Source organism: Podarcis raffonei, chromosome 11 (assembly GCF_027172205.1).
Source record: "Podarcis raffonei isolate rPodRaf1 chromosome 11, rPodRaf1.pri, whole genome shotgun sequence".
Taxonomy (NCBI): domain Eukaryota; kingdom Metazoa; phylum Chordata; class Lepidosauria; order Squamata; family Lacertidae; genus Podarcis; species Podarcis raffonei.
The window spans coordinates 32,816,025-32,837,381 of record NC_070612.1 but is presented as its reverse complement, the minus strand read 5'-3'; the positions used below and the strand labels follow the sequence as shown (position 1 = coordinate 32,837,381).

Genomic DNA, 21,357 nt, shown 5'->3' with positions numbered 1-21,357 from the left:
TGGATTCCATAGCTATCGTGTTTGTTCTGATACCTGAGTCTTCAGAAGGCCTTTTCCCCAGTAGTGATTGGTTGTTTCATGCATTTATATTTATATCTTATAGAATCCATAATACAGATGTTTAAAAATCTCAGACCTGGTCAAGTTCAAAAGCAACATTTAAAAAAGGTGTGATTACTCTGCAGTTAATTTTAATTATAGGTTTTTCTGCATGTGTATCTATAGCTATATGTGAACCCACCTTATTTCTTATAAAGGCAAGTCTGTGACAAATCAACAAGCTTAATCTCACTGATGTTCAAACCAAGCTGCAAGGTTTCATACTGCAGTTATATAAGCAAATTGCAGAATGTCTTAATGGACTTTTAATGAACATAAGCCAGTTTGGCATTCATATATGCAAGGTATTCAATAAAATGGTAAGCATGGCTGAAAACATCTTATTATTAGATGCCATGTTTGGAGCGGCTGGGACCTTTCACTTTAAAGAATCTAAACAATTATTATCAATTCGGAAAGAAAATGTCCATGCAAAGTTAATTCAAATGTCTCTTAAAATTAAATTGGGATTCAATCTGGCAACTTGATCAATCTCCATGTTGCAAACTGGAACTTGTAGTTCATTATGTGTAGTTAATCACTGAGGAAAGAGAGAGAGGCTTCTTTCCAATGAAGAAATAGAATTAATGAGCAAATAAAGACCAAACTCATTTTTCCCTATCTGATGCAAGCCAGTGCTTCCAATTTTTAAGATGAGTGTGGATCAAAATTTAAATTATTAGAGCATGGTTCCAAATTATAGTTTCCCTGACTAATTATTCATTTCTTTCTTGCCTGTGAATTAAATGATTTTAACTTTTAAAAATTAGGCAATGAAAGGCATTCTATTCTGGTACTTTATATGCACAATCCCTGTTTCCAAAAACTCCTAATTTATAAACACAAATAAGGACCGAGAACTGGTAAGATCAATGTGAATTTTTCAGGCAGTTCTTATAGTGAACCTAGGCATTGCAGTACACACTGAAAGGCAGAGTCCAAGTGCCACTTATGGTAGAGCCATGCATACTGGCATGGTTTATGCTTGTAATGCTGAACCAAACTGGGTTGGTGGGACCATGCCAGAGAAGAACTCACAGTTGCTTTATTCCTCTCTAATCCTTTTTGCTACTGCACTAAGTTAAGCCAAGGTGAAGTTTTCTGCTCACAAACCATGAGCTGTAGCCAAGGTTTGTTCTTAGTGTGATTTGTGAACCAGGCTACTGGTGGCACTAAACAGCAGTTCAACAGCTGTGCAGTGGAAGTACTTTATCCTAGACTACTGTGTGTGGCAGACTTACTAAAGGGGTGGGGTGGGAGTCAGTAGTTTAACAGCAACGCTCAGCACTGTGTGGTTCTCCAGGCTAGCAAGAAACAAGGGAAGGAAGTGTTCCTGATGCTTCAAGAAGTAAGGGTCATAATTTCATACATGTGTGAATTTACTGCTGTTCTCAACCTGAGTGTTTTGCTTTAGGCTGGAAACAGAGAACTGCTGGAATGTTTTCAAAAATGGGGAATTGAGCAAAGAGTTTCTGTGTTCCAGTGTCCCTGGATATAAACAGAAACCTAGATAGCACTTAGAAGAGCACAATCTATTTATGGTGTAACCATGTACATGGCTCCACAGAAGTAAATCCAGCCCTGAGTTTAAAGGAAAGTTGGTAGAGGATTGCAGCATACGTCCCTGACTTCTTCTTGTGCTCATTGTTAAGGGTGAGAGCAATGTACATGTTCACATGACCCACACGAGATCATGGAGCCCCAAAGACACACTTTTGGGGGGCAAGATTGTGGTGTGAAATCACGGCACCTAAAATGGCCACAGTGCTTTTGCGCAACCCCCCCCCCAAAAAAAAATCAGGGACACTTGCAGGGTATGCTTCTGTCCTGTTTTCTAACATTCCTTTCACACTGTGGTACTTGTTGCATTATAGAACTGTGGCTTTTTGACCAATATACCAGCATGTTGTACCAAATTTTATTCACATCAGTGAGTGTGGCTTGATGCAACAATGAATGTCATTGGACAACATTGCTACACTCTTTACCTTTCTATGCTTGCCTGCTTCTGTTCCCCCTGATCATCCATGAAAATAGGAGGAAAGAAATATATTCTACTATACTGACCCAAATTTCATCTTTTTATTTCCATGATTTTGGGGGGTTAATGGCTTGCAAACAGATTTTTTCTAGAAGCAATTAACATAGAAGCAAGAACTAAACTTCCACTAGATTCTGCTAGGTTTCCAAAAGTCACCTTTACATTGCGCGAAAGCTCAAATATAAATGCAGAAATTGACAGGAAAATGTCAGAGGGAAAGAATAAACTTCTATGTGAATGCAGCCTTAGCAGGATTCCAGTCGTTTCAAGTTCAAAAACAAAGGTCAGCACCGAAGATGTTTTATATTGTTGGTTGTTTGCTGCTGCCTGGCAATTGCCCACAAGTTTCTGAGAATAGTAATTGTTTTGATGGATTGTTTTAGATGCTACCAAAAGCAGATGCACAAAGCAGTAACCCTCTGAATGCAAGCAGGTTCATAATTTTGTGTGGACAAGGGAATCTGCCACTGTTACAAGTATTTCATGGCTCCAAAGGAAAAAATATTGCTTATTATAATCATAGTAATTGTGAGGATATGTAACTGGGAAAAGGAAGTTAAAGCTTACATCAGTAGGATCCTTTGGGGGCTTTGTAATTTATTTTAAGATTAAGCGCAGCCAAGCAAAAATTGAGGCTCGGCACAATCTATGCAAGAACAAGTGTTGTTTCCTGCTGCTAAAATATTTAAGCATCACTCATGTTATCCATACCTATGTAGCTCAGCATTTCTCTTTGTTCGTCCAGACTTTTGCAGTTTTTCTATTAAATCTTACCCTGGTAGATAAGCAGATCTCTCTTTTTTCTGCAAAAGCCCTATTTTATTAAATGACTTATTCTACAAATTTCACCCTATGGTTTGTTAAGTGTTCATGCATACAGATAGCGTTTCATGCATGGAAAAATATTAAAATATGAATCCAGACATTCTTGGGCAGAATTATAATTATTCTGTAAATCTGCATGGACAGGGACTGTCAGAAGGAAGAGAAGAGAGGTGGTAGGGCTGTTGGTGCGCTGCCAATGCACCAGTGGAGCCAATCCAGTTCTCCTGCCAGTGCATTCACACTATGCTGAACTTACTGTAACAGTGACCTACCTGCAAGGAAGCCAGCTTAATGGGAGGTGAGCTGCTTCTGATTTCACATAGTCATATGAAAGAACTGTGTTGTAAAATCATTCCATTGGGATGCAGTAGAGTTGGAGACAGGAAACAGGGCCACTCTGTTGGTCTTGCTGAGAGGTGAGCTGCCTTTGTCTCTTCCGCTCCCTCAACTGCCACTTTGCAATAGCAATTCCATCAGGCTGCAGCAGAGGGAGAGGTGGTAAGCAAGACCACTCCAACAAAATATCTTTTGGGCTCCTCGTGTTCTGAATTGTTCCCACCCCAGCTGTCCATTATAAGAACTGGTGCCTGAGTTAGCTTTTTTTCAGTCTTCTTCCCTTCCCTTCCCTTCCCTTCCCTTCCCTTCCCCTCCCCACCCCACCACCATTTTTGTGACGTATCTTCAAACCTGGAAGTAGGGTATGTCTTGGTTTTAATTCTTTGTAAGCCACTTTGGAATCCTTTTCATATGAAATGTAGGGTGATTTTTTTTTCTTAAAAAAAACAACAATTGATGTCAAATTGATTTCAAATTGCCATATCTAGAAATATATATATATATTGCTAAACAGATGCATAGTATGTGACCATGCCTTGTGACTCTTTAGAAATAAAATTGTGTAGTGATATCTGTCCTATAAAAATATATTGTAATATTGTCACAACTACTTATGACCCATCACCTTATTTCGCAACATTGATTAAACTACTTGATTAATAGGCTAGACTTTTGTCTAGCCTATCCTTCGATGGGCTCAGTTTGAAATGATCACTTTTGGTAATTCCAGAAGGGAAGATTGCACTTACTGATAGAAAACATATTAACTTATCTGCTTTGAATGTCTGCATGTAATTTATGTCATAACAAAAGAATATGATGACACTTACTCCATCAATGATGCTATCATGCTTATCACACTCAACATACAAGGAACTATCCTGCTGAAGCTACTTAAGTGTTTGATGTGCTTCTACTGCTAAATTATTTCATACACATTCATTGTATGATAATGAATAGCCGCCTCCTAATCTGCAGTTTTAAGCTTTATGGTCAGTAAATTACAGTGAAAGTCATCTATTCTTCTATCTGTCAAAACACTCCCATGCCCAATGGATCATGAAAACTTAAAGCATTTCTTTCTTTTTTCTTTCTTTCTAATATTCTCAACAGTGCAGTGGGAAACGAAGTAATCTGTCACAAGCTGATTTAAAACTATATTCAAATTTCAAGTTAGAAGGTTAACTTTGAAGCAGATTCAAACTGGGTGAATGTTCCCATTTCCCAAAGTCACTCCAAACTGGTGGAGGTTTCCAAGGCTGCACATATTAATATAGATAATCATCAGTGGTTGCTGGATTTTTAAAAAATGGGAGCAGCAAGAATGAGGAAGACTTTTCATTTTAACTTTAGCTACTCGCATAGTCTGATCGTCTGGGGTTTTGAGAACAAGCTGATGAGAATTGAAATAGCCCTCCTAGGTTTACAAGTAGGAGCAGGTAGGAATCAGGAAGAAATTTGATTCAGTTTGCATTTAAAGGTGAACTTACCTATTTTCTCTTTCTGAAACAATATATGAACTGAAATACACCCATCCTTTGGAATTTGCACTGCTGTGAATTTTGCCATGCAGTTCTCCAGCAGGGTAATGTACACAGAAACACTAAGGGACAGTGTGCATAATATTATGCATATTAGTGGCTTGCTGCCATCATCCTGGCAGTGGCTTCACTGGTGCTTAATGGGACAGCGTGGAATGTTGGCATGGTCAGGGCTTTTAGGGTCTGCCAATATGCCGGCCCCACACAATTACCATAAGCAGCAGTGACATCACTGTCGGGAAGCAGTCAACCCACTACACCACTCACTCTTGGAGGTGTATATAACTATGCATGGCATAGAGACAGTGAACAGGGAGTTTCCTTGTTCATAATACTAAACTAAGAATCATCCAAGGAATCCAAATGGTGGGAGAATCAGGACAGACTAAAGGAAGTCTTTCTTTACAATGGAATTTGCAAACATAAGTTGTAGTGAAGGCTGCTAACCTGGGTGGTTTTAAAAGAGCAATTAGACAAATTCAAGGATGCTAAGACTAGCAATGGCTTCTAAAAATGAGGGCTATATACTAGGTTAATGATCAGAGCACCATCCTCTGAATATTACTTGCACAACAACAGAAGAGGCCTATTGCACTGATGTCCTGTTTGTCAGCCACTCATAGGCATCTTGTTGGCCAGTGTAGGAACATAAAACTGGTGTACATAGGCCTGATCAGTTGAGGCTCTTTCTATGGGTCCTGCTTGACCCCACAAGAGCCCCTCCTCCTGACTTCTGCCTCTGATTAACCTAACCACCTGAAACCTATTTGAATTCTCATTACTTGCACAAAGTCATTCAGTTGTGGATCGAGGGCCCGACCCCCGCTATGTGAAATAAACACACAAGGACACGTGATATAAGGTTAATGGGCAAGAAAAGGCCACAACTTTATTGATTACAGCAGTGAAAAGGTATTGGCTTAGGCATTGGATGACTATAGGAGGTGGGTTTATTCAACAGTAGGTGGAGCCTGTTGATGCTAATCCAACTATAGGCTCACCCCTGATGTCACCGAGGGTCGTGCCATGGCCTCCCGCCAAGCAGGCATCGGACGGAATACACGACCGCCAGATTCCTTTAACGGAATAACCCACGGTAGATAGCATAGGCGATGGCCACACCTAGCCCTTGACACACTCGCTGCAGGACGACGACGACTGAGGAGGAGGCGGAGCTGGAGCCGCAGCATTAAGCTGCTAAACACGCCCCCCGGAGACACCTGGTTGGCTGCCTCCGGTGGGCGTGGGCACCAGCCAGGTGAGGAGGGACGGGGGCTAAGGCCCCCGGCCAGGGGCAGAGCTCGGGCTCCCGCCCACAACCACTCCCCTCTCTTCCAGGGAGGAGAGTCTTTATATATCTTGGGTTAGGAAGGGGTGAGTCTTCTGGAGGAAGAACTCAAAGTACAAAGCCCCTGCTTTTGAATATGGTGACCCCAATCTGAGTCAGGCAAATCCTTCCTTTAAGCTTGTCCTGACTTGGCCTTGCACCCTGACTCCATTATTGCAGCGAGATGCGGGGAAATCTGGCAGAAGTAGCTCACCAGAGGGGTTGGACCTTCCCTGCTAGTTTCCCAGAAGGTTAACAGGAGGGAGATTGTGAGGAATGAGGCAGCAGAGAGAAGTCAGTGCTCTGCAGATACATTGGCAGAAGCACCGAATTGTCACCATTGGTGCATTTGCACCGCACCAACCTCCCCAAGACCCCTCTCACTTTCCCTCTTGTTGGGGTGCTAGCATAGCAGTAGCTTCCCACCCAATGAGGCACTTCTGCCTGACTTTCCTGCATTGAGCAGAATGTTTGAAGGGTGTGCAACTGAACACATTGATTGTGCAAAAGTCTGGAGTGTGGGGCAGGGCTGCATACATGGGGCAGTTGAAGGAGTGCCAGTGCCCCGTCCCCCTACTCGCTTTTTGTCTTCACATATTCAGACTGAAGAGAGCTTGTGAAAAACAGATGATAAAATGGCTGCATCGGTGAGGGGAAGCAAAATTGGAGAGGAACACAGCAGCCATAAGTCACCCTCTAGCTGAGACCAATTACATTCAGGCCCCTGTTATATATCTTGAGTCTACATACCTCCCCAAACTAGAGCCATAAGATTTAAATTGAAGCATTTTAATAAAGTGCAACTTTGTGGAATAATACTACAAAGGCACAGAAGGAAAAGCAGGCATAGTTGTAAAGCACGAAAGAAATATAGGTAGGGAGCTGACATAATGAGGAGAATGCAGATAATGGAACCATGACAGAAAACATTAGAAGCTCTGCAAGAGGACAGTGGGAAGAAGTCAATCTATTATTATTCTATTAGCAAATGGCTAACTTCTTAACTAGATGCGAAATTTAAAAGGACAAGGGAAATGTTATTCATTCGGTCCTGCTGCATAATCTGAGCCTACTAGACTGAGAAGAGCAGAACGGAAACCCTGTCAGGGGTTGGGCAGCACAATTTGTTTAATATTAAACTCTGGGCAAGACAGGCATTTAGTAAGTATTTAGTACTCAAAGCAAGTCAGCTCTAGGCTGAAAGCGAACATCTGGGGTGATTATTGAGGCATTCAAATGATCACAGGTAAATGATGGGCTCATTAGAAACGCCGAGATATATCTTGAAGATGACAACATGTTCAACAGGTCTTTTTATGACTTGGACCATCTTTTAATATTGATATTGATGATGATCGTGGTAGTGATTAAAAGTGGCTAAGCTTTGCAGAGAGACACCATAAGACACTCGTGGCAGACCCTTCCCACTACAGATCCTTTGTTATATATATATATATAAAACTGCTCCAGAGTGTGGGGAGGGCACATGAGCGGCAGTGTGAGAGGTGATGTTGGAGGAAGGAGATTGATTGATTGATTGATTGATTGATTGAAGTTCTATTCCAATCTTCATTTGGATCACAGGGTGGTTTACAATATAAAAACACAAAAATACATAACATAGTAACAAACAATAACAATAACCTCCCCACAGATCAAAAAGTCATAGATTGTTTAATTAGTCTAATAATGATAATAATGACGATTACTCCCATTTTAACTGTTTATTTTTAATTCAGTGGAAATGCATCTTTTAAAAATAAACAAATAAAAGAAAACCAAAATGCACATCATGGACATGGTAGATATATAAAAGGGGGAGAAAGCATAAATATAGATTTTACAATACAATACTGAATATGCACACATTTATTTATTTTTAAACCAATGAAAGAGCATTAACATATAATTCTAAGGAAAAGAAAATGGGACAAATGAGGTAAATCATGGATATGGAAAAACGGATGGGGGAAATACTAGTTAAATATTTGTTGTTGTTTAGTCGTTTCCGACTCTCTGTGACCCCATGGACCAGACCACGCTAGGCACTCCTGTCTTCCACTGCCTCCCGCAGTTTAGTCAAACTCATGCTGGTAGCTTCGAGAACACTGTCCAACCATCTCATCCTCTGTCGTCCCCTTCTCCTTGTGCCCTCCATCTTTCCCAACATCAGGGTCTTTTCCAGGGAGTCTTCTCTTCTCATGAGGTGGCCAAAGTATTGGAGTCTCAGCTTCAGGATCTGTCCTTTCAGTGAGCACTCAGGGCTGATTTCCTTAAGAATGAATAGGTTTGATCTTCTTGCAGTCCATGGGACTCTCAAGAGTCTCCTCCAGCACCATAATTCAAAAGCATCAATTCTTCGGCGATCAGCCTTCTTTATGGTCCAGCTCTCACTTCCGTACATCACTAAGTTAAAGATAGGGGCAACTATTAAGATACATAATAAAAGTTCCATCAAATACCTGCATAAGGAAGGACAAATTGACAAAAGATGTACTCCTACAGGAGCTTCTGCTGGATCCCAGTTCCCTCTGTGAAGGGAAGGAGACTTTCCATTCAAGGAGTACTGGTTAAGATGCAGTATTTATGTTGAATACAAAAACACTGAAGTCTGGGTGAAGTACCACTGGGCTTACCACAGCGGCAACACCACAGTAAACAAATAGAAGGAAAGGATGCTTCTGCCATTACTGTTATGCATGTATTTCCAGTTCATTGGTTTTGTTCAAGTTATATAGGACTAAATGTGCCTACATCTTGTTTCAAGTCACTGGGAGCTTTTCTTTGCATAGTTCTGCAGGGTCGCAAGTGCTAGGGCCACTAAATAGTATTGGCTTTTCTGCTTGGAGGCAGGACTTTCCCTTGGTGTGCTTCCATGCCAGAGAACCACTGCAGACTGCTGGTACTGTAAAGCCCAAGCATATGAATTCTGGTTCAGACTTACTTTGGATCTACTCCAATCCACTCAGCTACCAATAACAGGACCAAATAACTTGATTTCAATTTTAGAAAGCTTATATTGGTCGTTCATTGAGCATGTTACCAGACGTTTCAGCCAAACCCTTAATCACACTTAATTTGTGTGAACTCAAATTAATCAAATGCTATCATCCCTCTCCCTCCCACATTCATTGCTCTGGGGATTCTCCCTCCTTTCCAGGGCCAATTTGGGTGTGCGTGTGCGGGGGGGGGGGTGTAGTGTAGAGAGGAGAGGTACAGAAAGTCCCATTGTGCAAGTGCAAGTTCTGGCACAGAGCTTCTGCTTATAGGGTGAATCCACTCATATAGATATATTTAATGTATATAATGCAGTACAGTGGTGCCCCGCAAGACGAATGCCTCGTAAGACGAAAAACTCGCTAGACGAAAGAGTTTTCCGTTTTTTGAGTTGCTTCGCAAGATGAATTTCCCTATGGGCTTGCTTCGCAAGACAAAAACGTCTTGCAAGTTTGTTTCCTTTTTCGTAAAACCGTTAATACCCAGGGTGCATTGCTTGAAGAGGTGCAGTTGCGACTTGACTTCGAGGAGCAACACATAGCACGCGGTGTGGTAGCCTTTTTTGAGGTTTTTGAGGACTTTGCTGATTTTTGAAGCTTTCCCAAAACTTCTTTTGCAGCCATTTGGTAAGTTAAACTTTTAAAACTTTTTGGGGGGGTTTTTGATTTTGGGTTGGGGTGTTTGGAATTCAAGGACTTGGTGTTGGGGAGAGGTTTGCAAGAATCTGGGAGCTTGTGTGGTTTTTTCCTGCATTTTTATGATTTTTTGTGACCATTGGGCCACTCTGCTGTTTTTTAAAAAAAAAATTCTGGGTTTGAATTTCTGTGTGGTGAGTGGCTGGGGGAACAGATGAGGAGGGGTTTGCAAGAATCTGGAAGCTTGTGTGGTTTTTTTTTTTTTTTGAATTTTTATGATTTTTTGTGACCTTTGGGCCATGTTGGTTTTTTAAAAAAAAAATCTGGGTTTGAATTTCTGTGTGGTGGGTGGCTGGGTGCTTTTGAATTTTTTGGATGTGAAGCACTGATTTATTTTTTTTCTGAGTTTACGAAGGTAGGAGCTGTGCTGCCATGGAACCCAAGAAGACTGCTGCTGCAGAGGCCGGCGAGAGGAAGAAGGAGAAGGTGACGCTGGAAATGAAGAAGGAGATCATCGGGAAGCACGACAGTGGAATGCGTGTGACAGACCTCACCAGGGAGTACGGCAGGAACCCATCGACCATCGGCACCATCCTGAAGATGAGGGAAAAGATCCTTGCGACTGATGCAGCCAAGGGAGTCACCAGGATCGTGAAGAACCGCCCAGCTGTTCTGGAGGAGGTGGAGAAGTTGCTGCTCATCTGGTTAGAAGAGAAGCAGTGTGCAGGGGACACAGTGACTGAGGCCGTCATTTGTGAGAAGGCCAAGGCCTTGCATGCAGACCTCATCCGGGAACAGCCAGGAACCTCAGGTGAGCCAGAAGTCTTCAAGGCAAGCAGAGGCTGGTTTGACCGCTTCAAGACAAGATCTGGAATCCACAGCGTGGTCAGGCATGAAGAGGCTGCCAGTTCTGATGTTCCTGCGGCTGAAGACTTTGCAGCGGAGTTCCTGGAGGTTGTGACAACGGAGGTCTACGTTCCACAGCGGCTGTCCTCCAAAGAACTGAGGGACATTTGCCAGAAGTGGAAAGATGTGCAGGCTTTTGCACAGTGGCACCACCCTGACAAGGACCTGACACGTGACCTTGCGAACACTTTTGATACGAGGGTCATGTTGTCTTTCAGGGAGGTGATGAAAAGGCGGATGAAGCAGCAGACCATGGACAGGTTCTTCAGCAAGAAGCAAAGAGTGGAAGAGGAACCTTCTTCGAGTTGTCCCCCAGAGTCTTAGAAAATGTACTGTACACTTTGTTGATTTTTAAATGTTTTTCTGTCATGTTTAGAAACTTAATTTATTGTTCCTTCAATTTTTGAAATGCTCTTTACAGTATGTGTGACTTTAAAGAGCACTTAATAAACTCTTTTTGTACCAAATTTGGCTTTGTTTGGACTTTTTTTGACCATAGGAACGCATTAATTGAATTTCAATGCATTCCTATGGGATTTCGTGCTTCGCAAGACGAAAAACTCGCTAGACGAAAAAACTCGCGGAAAGAATTAATTTTGTCTTGCGAGGCACCACTGTATTGCTGCTGTTTAATATCAAGAATGCATCCTTCTTCTTCTTCTTCTTCTTCTTCTTCTTCTTCTTCTTCTTCTTCTATATTCCAATTGTTAATCATATGGCTCCACTCAGACTAAACACTGAATTAACGTGCTCGATAAGAATCTTTTGAAAAGCCTATTTTGTAAATGTCTGCTAGATCATCCTAAAGGGGCGATTGGATGCCTATTAAACTGTAAATCAAATGTGCAACAACAAACAGGCAGGTCTTTTTACTAACAGTCAAGGAAGTGTAAGCCACTGAATTGCATAAAAGTCTTTTATTAAGTCTCACGACCCTTCCTGTTGAATAAGAAAAATACACATTTCTGACTACATATTCATGGGTACTATAAATCAATGTCTGAAAGAATTTCAGAGACCCTGGTAGGTGTATTCCAGCACATCAGTTGCTTTAAATTCAAATGATGTACATCTTAATGGGTACTTTTAATGCTTAGATTTTTTTTAAAAAAACAACATGCAGAAGTTCTGGTGTGCATGTGAGAAATTTTAACTGTTATGCAAAGCCTTTGTGTTAGCAGCTTTGGAAAGGGAAATTTCACAGAATGCTCCCATAACTTGGGAACAAAGCTGTTGTTTTGGAGACAGTTCCAAATGAGCTGTGCCAAGCTATAATGCTGCAATTTTAATGAGACCAATGTATTGGCACACAAACTGCAAGAAGGAAATCCAGCCTACAGAATTCTAATTTCTGGTACAAGAGATCTGAAAAATAAAAAGTAGATCTTATGTTTGTTTTGTTGCTCCTTTAAAAAAATATGCATAATTTTTGTTGTTGTTAAATTCTGTATCTTCCAAGCACTTATTAAGCGATGTATACATTCTGGATTAACATTGTGACAAAGAACCTGTTTTGTTTCGGCTTCTTTGTTTCTTAACAGTTCTAGTGTCAAATGTAAGGTTAAATCTTCTGCAAAGGACCATAGCATTATTTGTACTGGGAAACTAATGTAGCTCGTGGAGCGTGTGTGTGTGTGTGTGTGTGTGTGTGTGTGTGTGTGTTGGGGAATGGAATCTGAATCTGACACCCTTGTTAGAGCCAAAGACTGAAATATTAATATGTAGCTGCTGTAACTAGACAGCATTCAACGTCATACAGTGACAATATGGGCACACAACTGTTTGTATATTCTGGATGAAATGGTTGGTAATGCAAAAGGACTAAAATGCTGAAGAAACTCTGTTTTCTACTAAACAGATGAATCTGGGACATAATGGGTGGACACCAGTGATCTGTTTCAAGGAACAGCTTGCTGATGTAACTAATTACTAATTCAAAATATCTGTAGGAATAGTTGAAAAGCTCTATACATACTTGAGGTGACCTAGATATGACCACAATGGCAATTCAGAGGCTCACATCCATGTTCCACTCACATAGAGATAACATTTGCAATAACTGGTGCTTCAATATAGGGGCAGAATCAGAGGCTGTAGCCCTCTAGATGTCTTTATACATTTTGGGTAAAATGTTTAGAAATGAATACATTGAGATAACATATATATTTATATACACATTTCTAAATTGATTTTTTAATTAAAAATAATGTTATTATCCAAAGGCACTTATGAACAAACACTTGTGAAATAGGCACAAACTATAAATAGACCGATATCTCCATCTTTAACCTTTATGCAAGCATCCCTTTGTTGAATGGTGCTTCCACTTGCAAATTATTATTATTATTATTAGTAGTAGTAGTAGTAGTAGTAGTAGTAGTGTCCTGTCCATCTGACTGGGTTGCATCAGCACCTCACGGTGGCTTCCAACAAATATAAAAGCATAATAAAACATTAAAAACTTCCCTATACTATATGTAAAGTGCTGCCTTCAGATGTCTTCTAAAAGTCATATAGTTGTTTATTTCCTTAACATCTGATGGAGGGTGTTCCACAGGGTAGGCGCCACAACCGAGAAGGCCCTCTGCCTGGTTCCTTGTTACTTCACTTCTCACAGTGAGGAAACCGCCAGAAGACCCTTGGAGGTGGTCCTCAGTGTCCAGGCTGAACGATGGGGGTGGAGAAGTTTCTTCGGGTATACAGGACCAAGGCTGTTTAGGGCTTTAAAGCTATACCTCACGATGTCACTTGTTAGGGAACAACAATGACTTTGGCTTTCATGTCTTGCATCTGGCTGGAGTCTGTAAGCAGAGGGTGTTGGACTAGATAAAGTATTGGTTTAACCCATCAAGGTTCTGCTTTTACACTTACATTCAGCATTGTAGTAAATGGAGAAGACTTTGTGAACAGAGGAACCTCAGTTACTTTAACACTCTGCAGTTACAGAGCACAGGAAGCTATATTTCTTTCATTTGCAGATGTTTCCTTTTTTCAAAAGGGTCAAGTCTTCTAGTAACTTGGTCATGAAAAACTTTCCCCTTGTCTTACATAACCATCAAATTAGGACAAATAATAAGTCAATAGCTATAACATCAGACATATTATGCATGTGGGTGCCTTATCTTAATTGCTGCATCTGGGCTGAACTGTGACTTCGTTTAGCCTTTCATTGGAGCCTAATTAGTAAAATTCATTGGGCAGGAAGAACTCTGGAGCAAATACAAGGAACTATTTTCAAAGACCTTATTAGTATATCAGAGGGCTTAGGTGGCAACAGCCTCTTAAGGGCAAGTGGACTTTCATCTACGCATTTCTCAAGCTTCATAATTAATACATTAAAAATGAGCTCTGCTTTCAACTAATGTGGGATTTCTGTTTCTTTTAAAGCATTGACTTGTCATTTAACTAGGCATAGTCTCCTCTAAAGGCACCTGTAAGAACAGTGTCAAGGCTATAAATCAATCCTGTCATAAGGCAAAGGGATTACTCTGTTATTTTCCTTCTCCTTGGGTTGTTGTTTTTAACAATTTCTGTAAATATTTGAGCATGTGCTCAATAATTAATATCAAAATGTCCTTCAAAAAAGCAAGCCAAATAACAGGGCTAGACAAAATGTCTCCATCACAAAGCTTGAAGCTTTATTTCGTGTAACATAAAATGCAGTGTATTGATCCCTTTGAGTCGTGGTAGTCTGCTAAAGGTCAGATATTGACCCTGCAGAGTTTGTGGCAGCCCAATTTCCTTGCAAGGAAACATACTTGTAAACAGCTGTTTATAGGAAACCAGTCATTTAAGTGTGTTCCTTATTCCCTCAGGTGATGCTCTGTGCAACCCTGAAGTGAGGTTCATACTGCATCCCACAGGAGTTTGCACAGCATCTAGAAGCCAATACCAAAGTTTTGGGGCATGAAAACAAAGCCTGGAGCGTTGAAATCTCAAATATCTGTGGACTGAGAAATCCTATGGAATACATATAAGGACCATCAATCAATAGCTAACTGCTGGTTTTTTAAACAAAAAGCCTTCAGCAACTTGCTTTGGTGTATTGTTAACATAGAATCTGAAATCCCAGTCAATGATGTTTCTGTAAGCAATAATGTAAGACCACAATCACGCCAAGAAAATTCAGTACACTAACCAGAAATATATCATTTTGGGGAGCTGTAGTCTAGAAAGCAATGCATAATGTGGTTTAGAAGAAACACCAATCTATACTTCCATATGAGGTTGGAGCAGTGCCATATTTTTGTGGTGTAGAGGTTAGAGTGTCGGACTAGGACCTGCAAGACCACGGTTCAAATCCCCACTCAACCATGAAGCTCACTGCAGTCTAACCCACCTCACAGGGTTGTTGTGAGGATACAATGGGGAGGGGGAGAAATATGTACACCAACATGCTCCTTGGAGAAATGGTGGGATAAAAATGCAATAAAGGGGGGGAAGGGGGGGATATCCAACCCATTTGTGTTGGATTCTGTAATTTCTCAAGTACTCACACCCCAGATATCTTCAGCTACTACATACCCTCTAACATTTCTCCAATTAAAATTTTGTTGTTGTTTAGTCATCTTAGTCATGTTCGACTCTCCGCAAGCCCATAAACCAGAGCTTGCCTTGGAAACTCTCACTTTCTTCTCAAAGTTTCTCCTTTTTTATGTCCATTGAGTTTTCTTGGCAAAATGCTGGAGTGGTTTGCCAGTTCCTCCTCCAGGTGGATCACATTTAGTCTAAACTCTCAGCTATGACCTGTCCATCTTGGGTGCCCTGCTCGGCATAGTTCATAGCTTCTCTGAGTTATTCAAGCCCCTTTGCCACGGCAAGGCAGTGATCCATGAAGGGGCTCCAATTAAAATAGGGAAGTCCTATTCAATGATAATAATAACGATCATTTTATTTATACTCCACCCATCTGACTGGGTTGCCCCAGCCACTCCGGGCAGCTTCCAACATATATAAAAACATAATAAATATTAAAAACTTCCCTATACAAGGCTGCCTTCATATATCTTCTAAATGTTGTATAGTTACTTATCTCCTTGGCTCGGGAGTTGCATAACTGCAACCTCTCCAACATTTCTCTGATGGAAATAGGGACGTCCTACAATAACCTTCAACATTTTTCGGATGAAAATGGGGACATCCTAAGGAAAAGTGGGACATTCCAGGGTCAAATCAGAAACTAGGACCACTTCTGTACATCCAGAACTGTTCCTGGAATATAGGGGCACTTGGAGGGTCTGCTACCATCAATAACCTGGTTCCAATGCCTGCCTCAAATCTTTCATATTGCACTCTTCCCTCATTCCAGGTAATTAGTGTCGGGCCACTGATTCAGACATCTGTGCTCATTTGTGATGCTGTGGCACATACCACCAGCTGCTGATCTGATCTGAGTGGGTGATTGGCTGCCAGCCTGTTTTAGTGTTGTTTCAGGTTGGCCTGTTTTGAAGGGGGAGAGGCTGCCAGCTGCAGCACCTCCAACAGGAGATGCAGTGTGTGTGATCCACACTGCAAAGGGAGCCACTAACGGCAGCTTGCCCCTCATTCTGCTTAGGAAAAAAACTGGACTTGGATGTGGCTGAATGCCAAAGTGTTTGCACACTTGGCATGCACAGACATCACATTCTTTAGCGTTGCTTGGAATACATCAAGCACACATCCCCATTTATCCTTTATAGACCTGCCCAAGTGCCTGATAATATAATTCCCTGCTTGTTTACTGCAACCCTTGGAAGTGTGAGTTGCAGGACTATGTTACATAATATGGAAGCCAAAAGCAGGCCTGCAAGAAGGAAGCAAGGGAGGAAGAAGCCACACCCACACCATACACTAAAAGCACTCTGATACCACCCTAAGCAGCCATGTCTTCCCACAAAGAATCATGGGAACTGTCATTTTTAAGGGTGCTGAGAATTGTCAAGAGATTTATATTTCCCTCATAGAGCTCCAATCCCCAAACAATCAATCTGTCTTTGTAGTTATGTGAGAGATATATGGAATCTACTAGCAATTCTCAGCACTCTAAAAATAAATAAAATCCACAGTTCCCATGATTCCTTGGGGGAAGCCATGGCTTCTTAACTTCATAGTGCTTTAAATGCATGGTGCAGATGTGAAGAGAGAGAGGTTGCCAGTTAAAGATAGAATCAGACCATCTGTTGCTGCAAAGAAAGGAAAAACAATCCCTGCAGAATAAAATGGTAGTTGTCAAGGATTGCACATACTCTGAGTCATAAGTGCTCCAGATCAATTCTGTGAAATGTTGCTTTGTAGCTTAATGAACTATAAAGTTTATTGCTGTTAATTATATCACTATTGTGCAAAACCCAAACCTGCTGCAAATTCCATCAGCAGCAGCATCAACCACCATCAAGATCAATACCCCAATACTCCTGATTTTCCAACGCTGAGTAGAGATGATTAATTAATCTGTGTATCACACAATTTAATTTAATGGATTTTAAAAATGGACAAATTTGGGTCGTGGGGAATGGATATCAGTTTCATGGTTCAAAGAACAGCATTAATGGAATTCAATTAATGTATTAGAATTGATAAGTAATTGGAAAAGGTTGACCGCCTGGTGGACAAATTGTCCATTTCTCATCACTTATATGAGGACAGCAACTAGGAAAGCACACAGTGATGTAATGGTCATTTTGGACATTCTTTCTCTTTCTCTCTCTCTGTTATGATTCCCATGTGTGTCCTGAATACATGTGAACTATTGTGTGAGAAGGTCTCACATAATGGGGCTCATCTTTTTCTCTGAGATCCATATGCTGAAACTACGTTCTGAGTTGCCCAAGTGCAAACTGATGCAACACAGATGCATAAATATTGCCTAGTAGGGCTCACTATTAGGCCAGAACTTATTTCAAGTACATAAGAGCACAAGAAGAGCTCTTCTGAATCAGGCCAGTGCTCCCTCTAGTCCAGCAAGTGGTGTACAGGGACAAACAATCTCCAATAGTGGAATTATAACACTACCATTGAGAGCCTTATTTTTCATGAATTGTTCTATTCATCTTTTGCAGGTTGGTGGCCATGACGACTTTTTGTGGGAGTGAAATACAGTTTTCAGTATGTGCTGTGTGAATAAATACTTCCTTTTCTCCATCCTGAATTTTCCTGTGTTCAGCTTCGCTGCATGTCCTAATGAAGAGAAGAAGAAACGGTTTTCTTTCTCCACTTTCTCTGCACCATGCACATTTTTTTTTTACTCTTTCTTGCCATTTCTCTAAACTGAAAAGCCTCAATTATTGCAACCTTTCCTCACAGTGTAGCCACTCTATCCCCTTGATCATTTTGGCTGCCCTTTTTTGAACCTTTTTTAGTTCTACAATATTTTGAGGCGAGGTGACCAGAATTGTGTGCAGTATTCAAAGCGTGGTCATGTCATAGTTATATGAAGTAGATTTTTGAAAAGGCTCAGGAACAGATCCCTTCACACAGTTGTGGCAAGGAATATCTTCCAGTGGTCCAGAGAAAAAGCATTTAGTTCTGTATTTATTTCTTATTTTCCCTTCAAGAAGCCTATCATCATACACAGATTTGGCTGACAGATAGTGGTGGGCTCAAGGTCATCCAAAAAGCTGCACGACTGAACAGAGATTTAAACACAAGTCTCCTAATTGGGCACAAAAAGGGGGCGAGAAGCTTTTTTAAAATATTTTTTATTAAGGATTTTCTTGTTTTACAGAAGTGTAGTGCCTCGTATTTTTTCTTCTTCTTCCATGTAACATTTTTGCAAATCCGTTTCATTTGTTGAGGCATTAGGGGGAGAAGAAAAAAGAAAGAAAAAAGAAAGGGGGGTGGAGAGAGGGAAGATGGATGGGGGTGGGGTCAGGTGGCGGTGTTTCTATTATGTTTAATGTATGTAGAGTTTGGTGTCAGCGTTGCTTGTGTTGTTCACTTGTGTTCCTTTGGTGGTGAGAGAGGTTGGGGTTGCTTTTTTAAATATATCAGGAAACACATTGTATCAGGGGAAATCTACCAGGATGCATACCAGAGGGGAGTGGGACTAAATACAAAAGTGGGTGGGATATAGGGATGGGCCATTTTCTTTCTGCTCTGCCCCTGACTACCATCCTCTTCATTCTCATCCTTGTGTTTGTCTGTTTGTCTTTCTCCTTTTTTCCTTTTACCCTTACCCCTGAAAACCCCCTGCTCTGGTAATTAGGCTTGGGTGCCTGTGTCCTCTTTTCTATAAGTGTGAATGTCATGTGGGTAGCAATTTGGTGGGAGTGGCAGCAGTTGAGGAAAAAAGAAACATTTGCCTAAATAGAAGTAAAATGGTGAGCAGCTATGATATAAGGAAGATGGGTTACCTCATTCTGGGTGGGATCACCTTCTCCTGGAAGTAATAGGTTCACAGCTTATAAGGGCTTGTGGACTGCTCCTGAATGTCAGCTTAAAGGTGCAATTGAGCTATATTGGTTTTTTCCTTATGGTGTTCTTTTTCACTTGATTAATGTCTCCTTAGGGATGTGGGTGGCGCTGTGGGTTAAAGCACAGAGCCTAGGACTTGCCGATCAGAAGGTCGGCAACGAGGTGAGCTCCCATTGCTCGGTCCCTGCTCCTGCCAACCTAGCAGTTCGAAAGCATGTCAAAGTGCAAGTAGATAAATAGGTACTGCTCCGGCGGGAAGATAAATGGCGTTTCCATGCGCTACGCTGGTTCGCCAGAAGCGCCTTAGTCATACTGGCCACATGACCCGGAAGCTGTACGCTGGCTCCCTCAGCCAATAAAGCGAGATGAGCACCACAACCACAGAGTCGGTCACGACTGGACCTAATGGTCAGGGGTCCGTTTACCTTTTAATGTCTCCTTGCAGTTGGGATGAGGAAATTCAGGAAATAGTGAGGAGGACTGGATCAGACCATTCCAACATTTTCTTCCATGTAGGGAGGAAACTTTTGATAAACAGATACACCCAGGCTGCTTTCAATGTGGCAAGGTTGGCTTCACATAATGCACTGCCATTTAGAGAAAACCAAACAGGCCAGGGACAGGTTTCTTTGAAAATTCCTTAGTCCCATCCAACCCTGTCCAGGCTTTGAAATCAGTCTCAGAGGTGTTGTGTTCAGTGCTGTTGTGTAGTGTTTGACAAGTGAGTCCGATGAACAGGGCGTTTTTGCCATGACTGTGGAACACTCTTTTAGCCTTGATCCATCAGACATCCTCTAGGCTCCTTTTCTGAAAACACATCTTTAACTTTTGACAGTTAATTATAAAAATGGCTCAGTTTTTAGTATTAATTAAAATGTATCGGGCCTTTGAACTGCTGTTGATTTTTAATATGATTATTTTAATTGTGTTTTATGCTGTATTATGTATATTTTGTTGCGAGCTGTTCCAATTATGAAAGCAGAAGAGTAGAATATAAATAATAATGTCATCAGCATCAACAGCAAATGCTGTAAAGTCTCAGAAGAGAGCATGAATGACAGCAGGGGAAGTTTACAACCCACTGCTCTGTAATCTTACAAAACCTTCACATCACATAATTTGCTTCATCACCCTGGTTTGAGCATTGCACTAGTCTCCCCAATCAAATGTTTATGAAATCTCAAGAAGACAGAAAATAGCAACAAACACTTATGAAATGGAACATGTTTATTATGTATGCTTCATATAATATGCCATGAAATACTTGAAAAGTATGGGCTGAATCATGGAAATTGTTGAATATTATCCATTTGTATGTATCCAGTGCCCCAGCATGCAACAAATGATATGCTAAATGGGTAAATCATGGTACATGGTTGTGACCACTGCAATGTCCCTTCAGCTTCTGGCAGCTACATGGACCAACAACAGAAACCAACAACACAGTTTCATTGTTCTGCTGCACCAATGCAGTTCAACCTCAACAGCTGCAATATGAACCCAGGAGGAAAACATCATCTTAACTAGCCATCCTCTTCTGAAACCTCAGCCCTCCAGATGCAGTGCAGTGTAAATATAATGGAGACTGAATTAAATCGTATTGTAGTGGCTTCTAAGCAGCAAGCACTTAGAGTGTAACTAATTAACACCTTGGGCTACAGTAGCTTAGAAGAACAGATGAGTTCTCAGGTAATGAGTGTGCTTGAGGAAAATTCTGACATTTAGAGATGATGAGTTTAGTCTGACTTTGCCAGTTCATCTTTTCAAAACCTGTCTTGTTCTTTAAAGAAAAGGAACAACCACAGGTTTCCAGCATATGCTCACACAGAGGCACAAATTGTTTGAGACACAATTCACAAGGCAACATCTGGGCTGAATCTATATTTCCTCATTGGGCAAATGAGAAATTTGTATCTATATTTCCCCATTTTATTACTGTATCAGTTCAGATGAGTCCTGTAACCTGGGTTGGGTCAATCCTCATCAAATATACAGGCAGGCAATGAGATGACTTCACCACCCATTCAGCTTTCATTCCAGATTATGCTCCTATATGGCTCTAGCTCACCTGTTGGTATGCAAAGGCTCTCACATGAATTCCCACTTGGAACATATCTGCACTTCAGATCTCAAGCAGCTCCCAAATGGCTTGGAATTGATTCAATAGTCCTGGCTTCCTCCCAAGAATCCTTTGTGTGGTAGTTTTCTGAGAGTACTAAGAATGAAGTGTGACAGAGAGTCAGGGCCGGATTTAGGTTT

General features: G+C 41.2%; 1 protein-coding gene across 1 annotated transcript; it reads left to right on the top strand.

Annotated features, from left to right (window-relative positions):
- The first annotated feature begins 10,143 nt into the window (after positions 1–10,143).
- Positions 10,144–11,174, top strand: LOC128423305 (tigger transposable element-derived protein 1-like). The gene is made up of 2 exons (XM_053408306.1): positions 10,144–10,755; positions 10,786–11,174. The coding sequence occupies exons 1-2, from the start codon at positions 10,234–10,236 to the stop codon at positions 11,029–11,031; spliced, it is 768 nt and encodes a 255-aa protein (XP_053264281.1). The 5' UTR covers positions 10,144–10,233; the 3' UTR covers positions 11,032–11,174.
- The last annotated feature ends 10,183 nt before the right edge of the window (positions 11,175–21,357 follow it).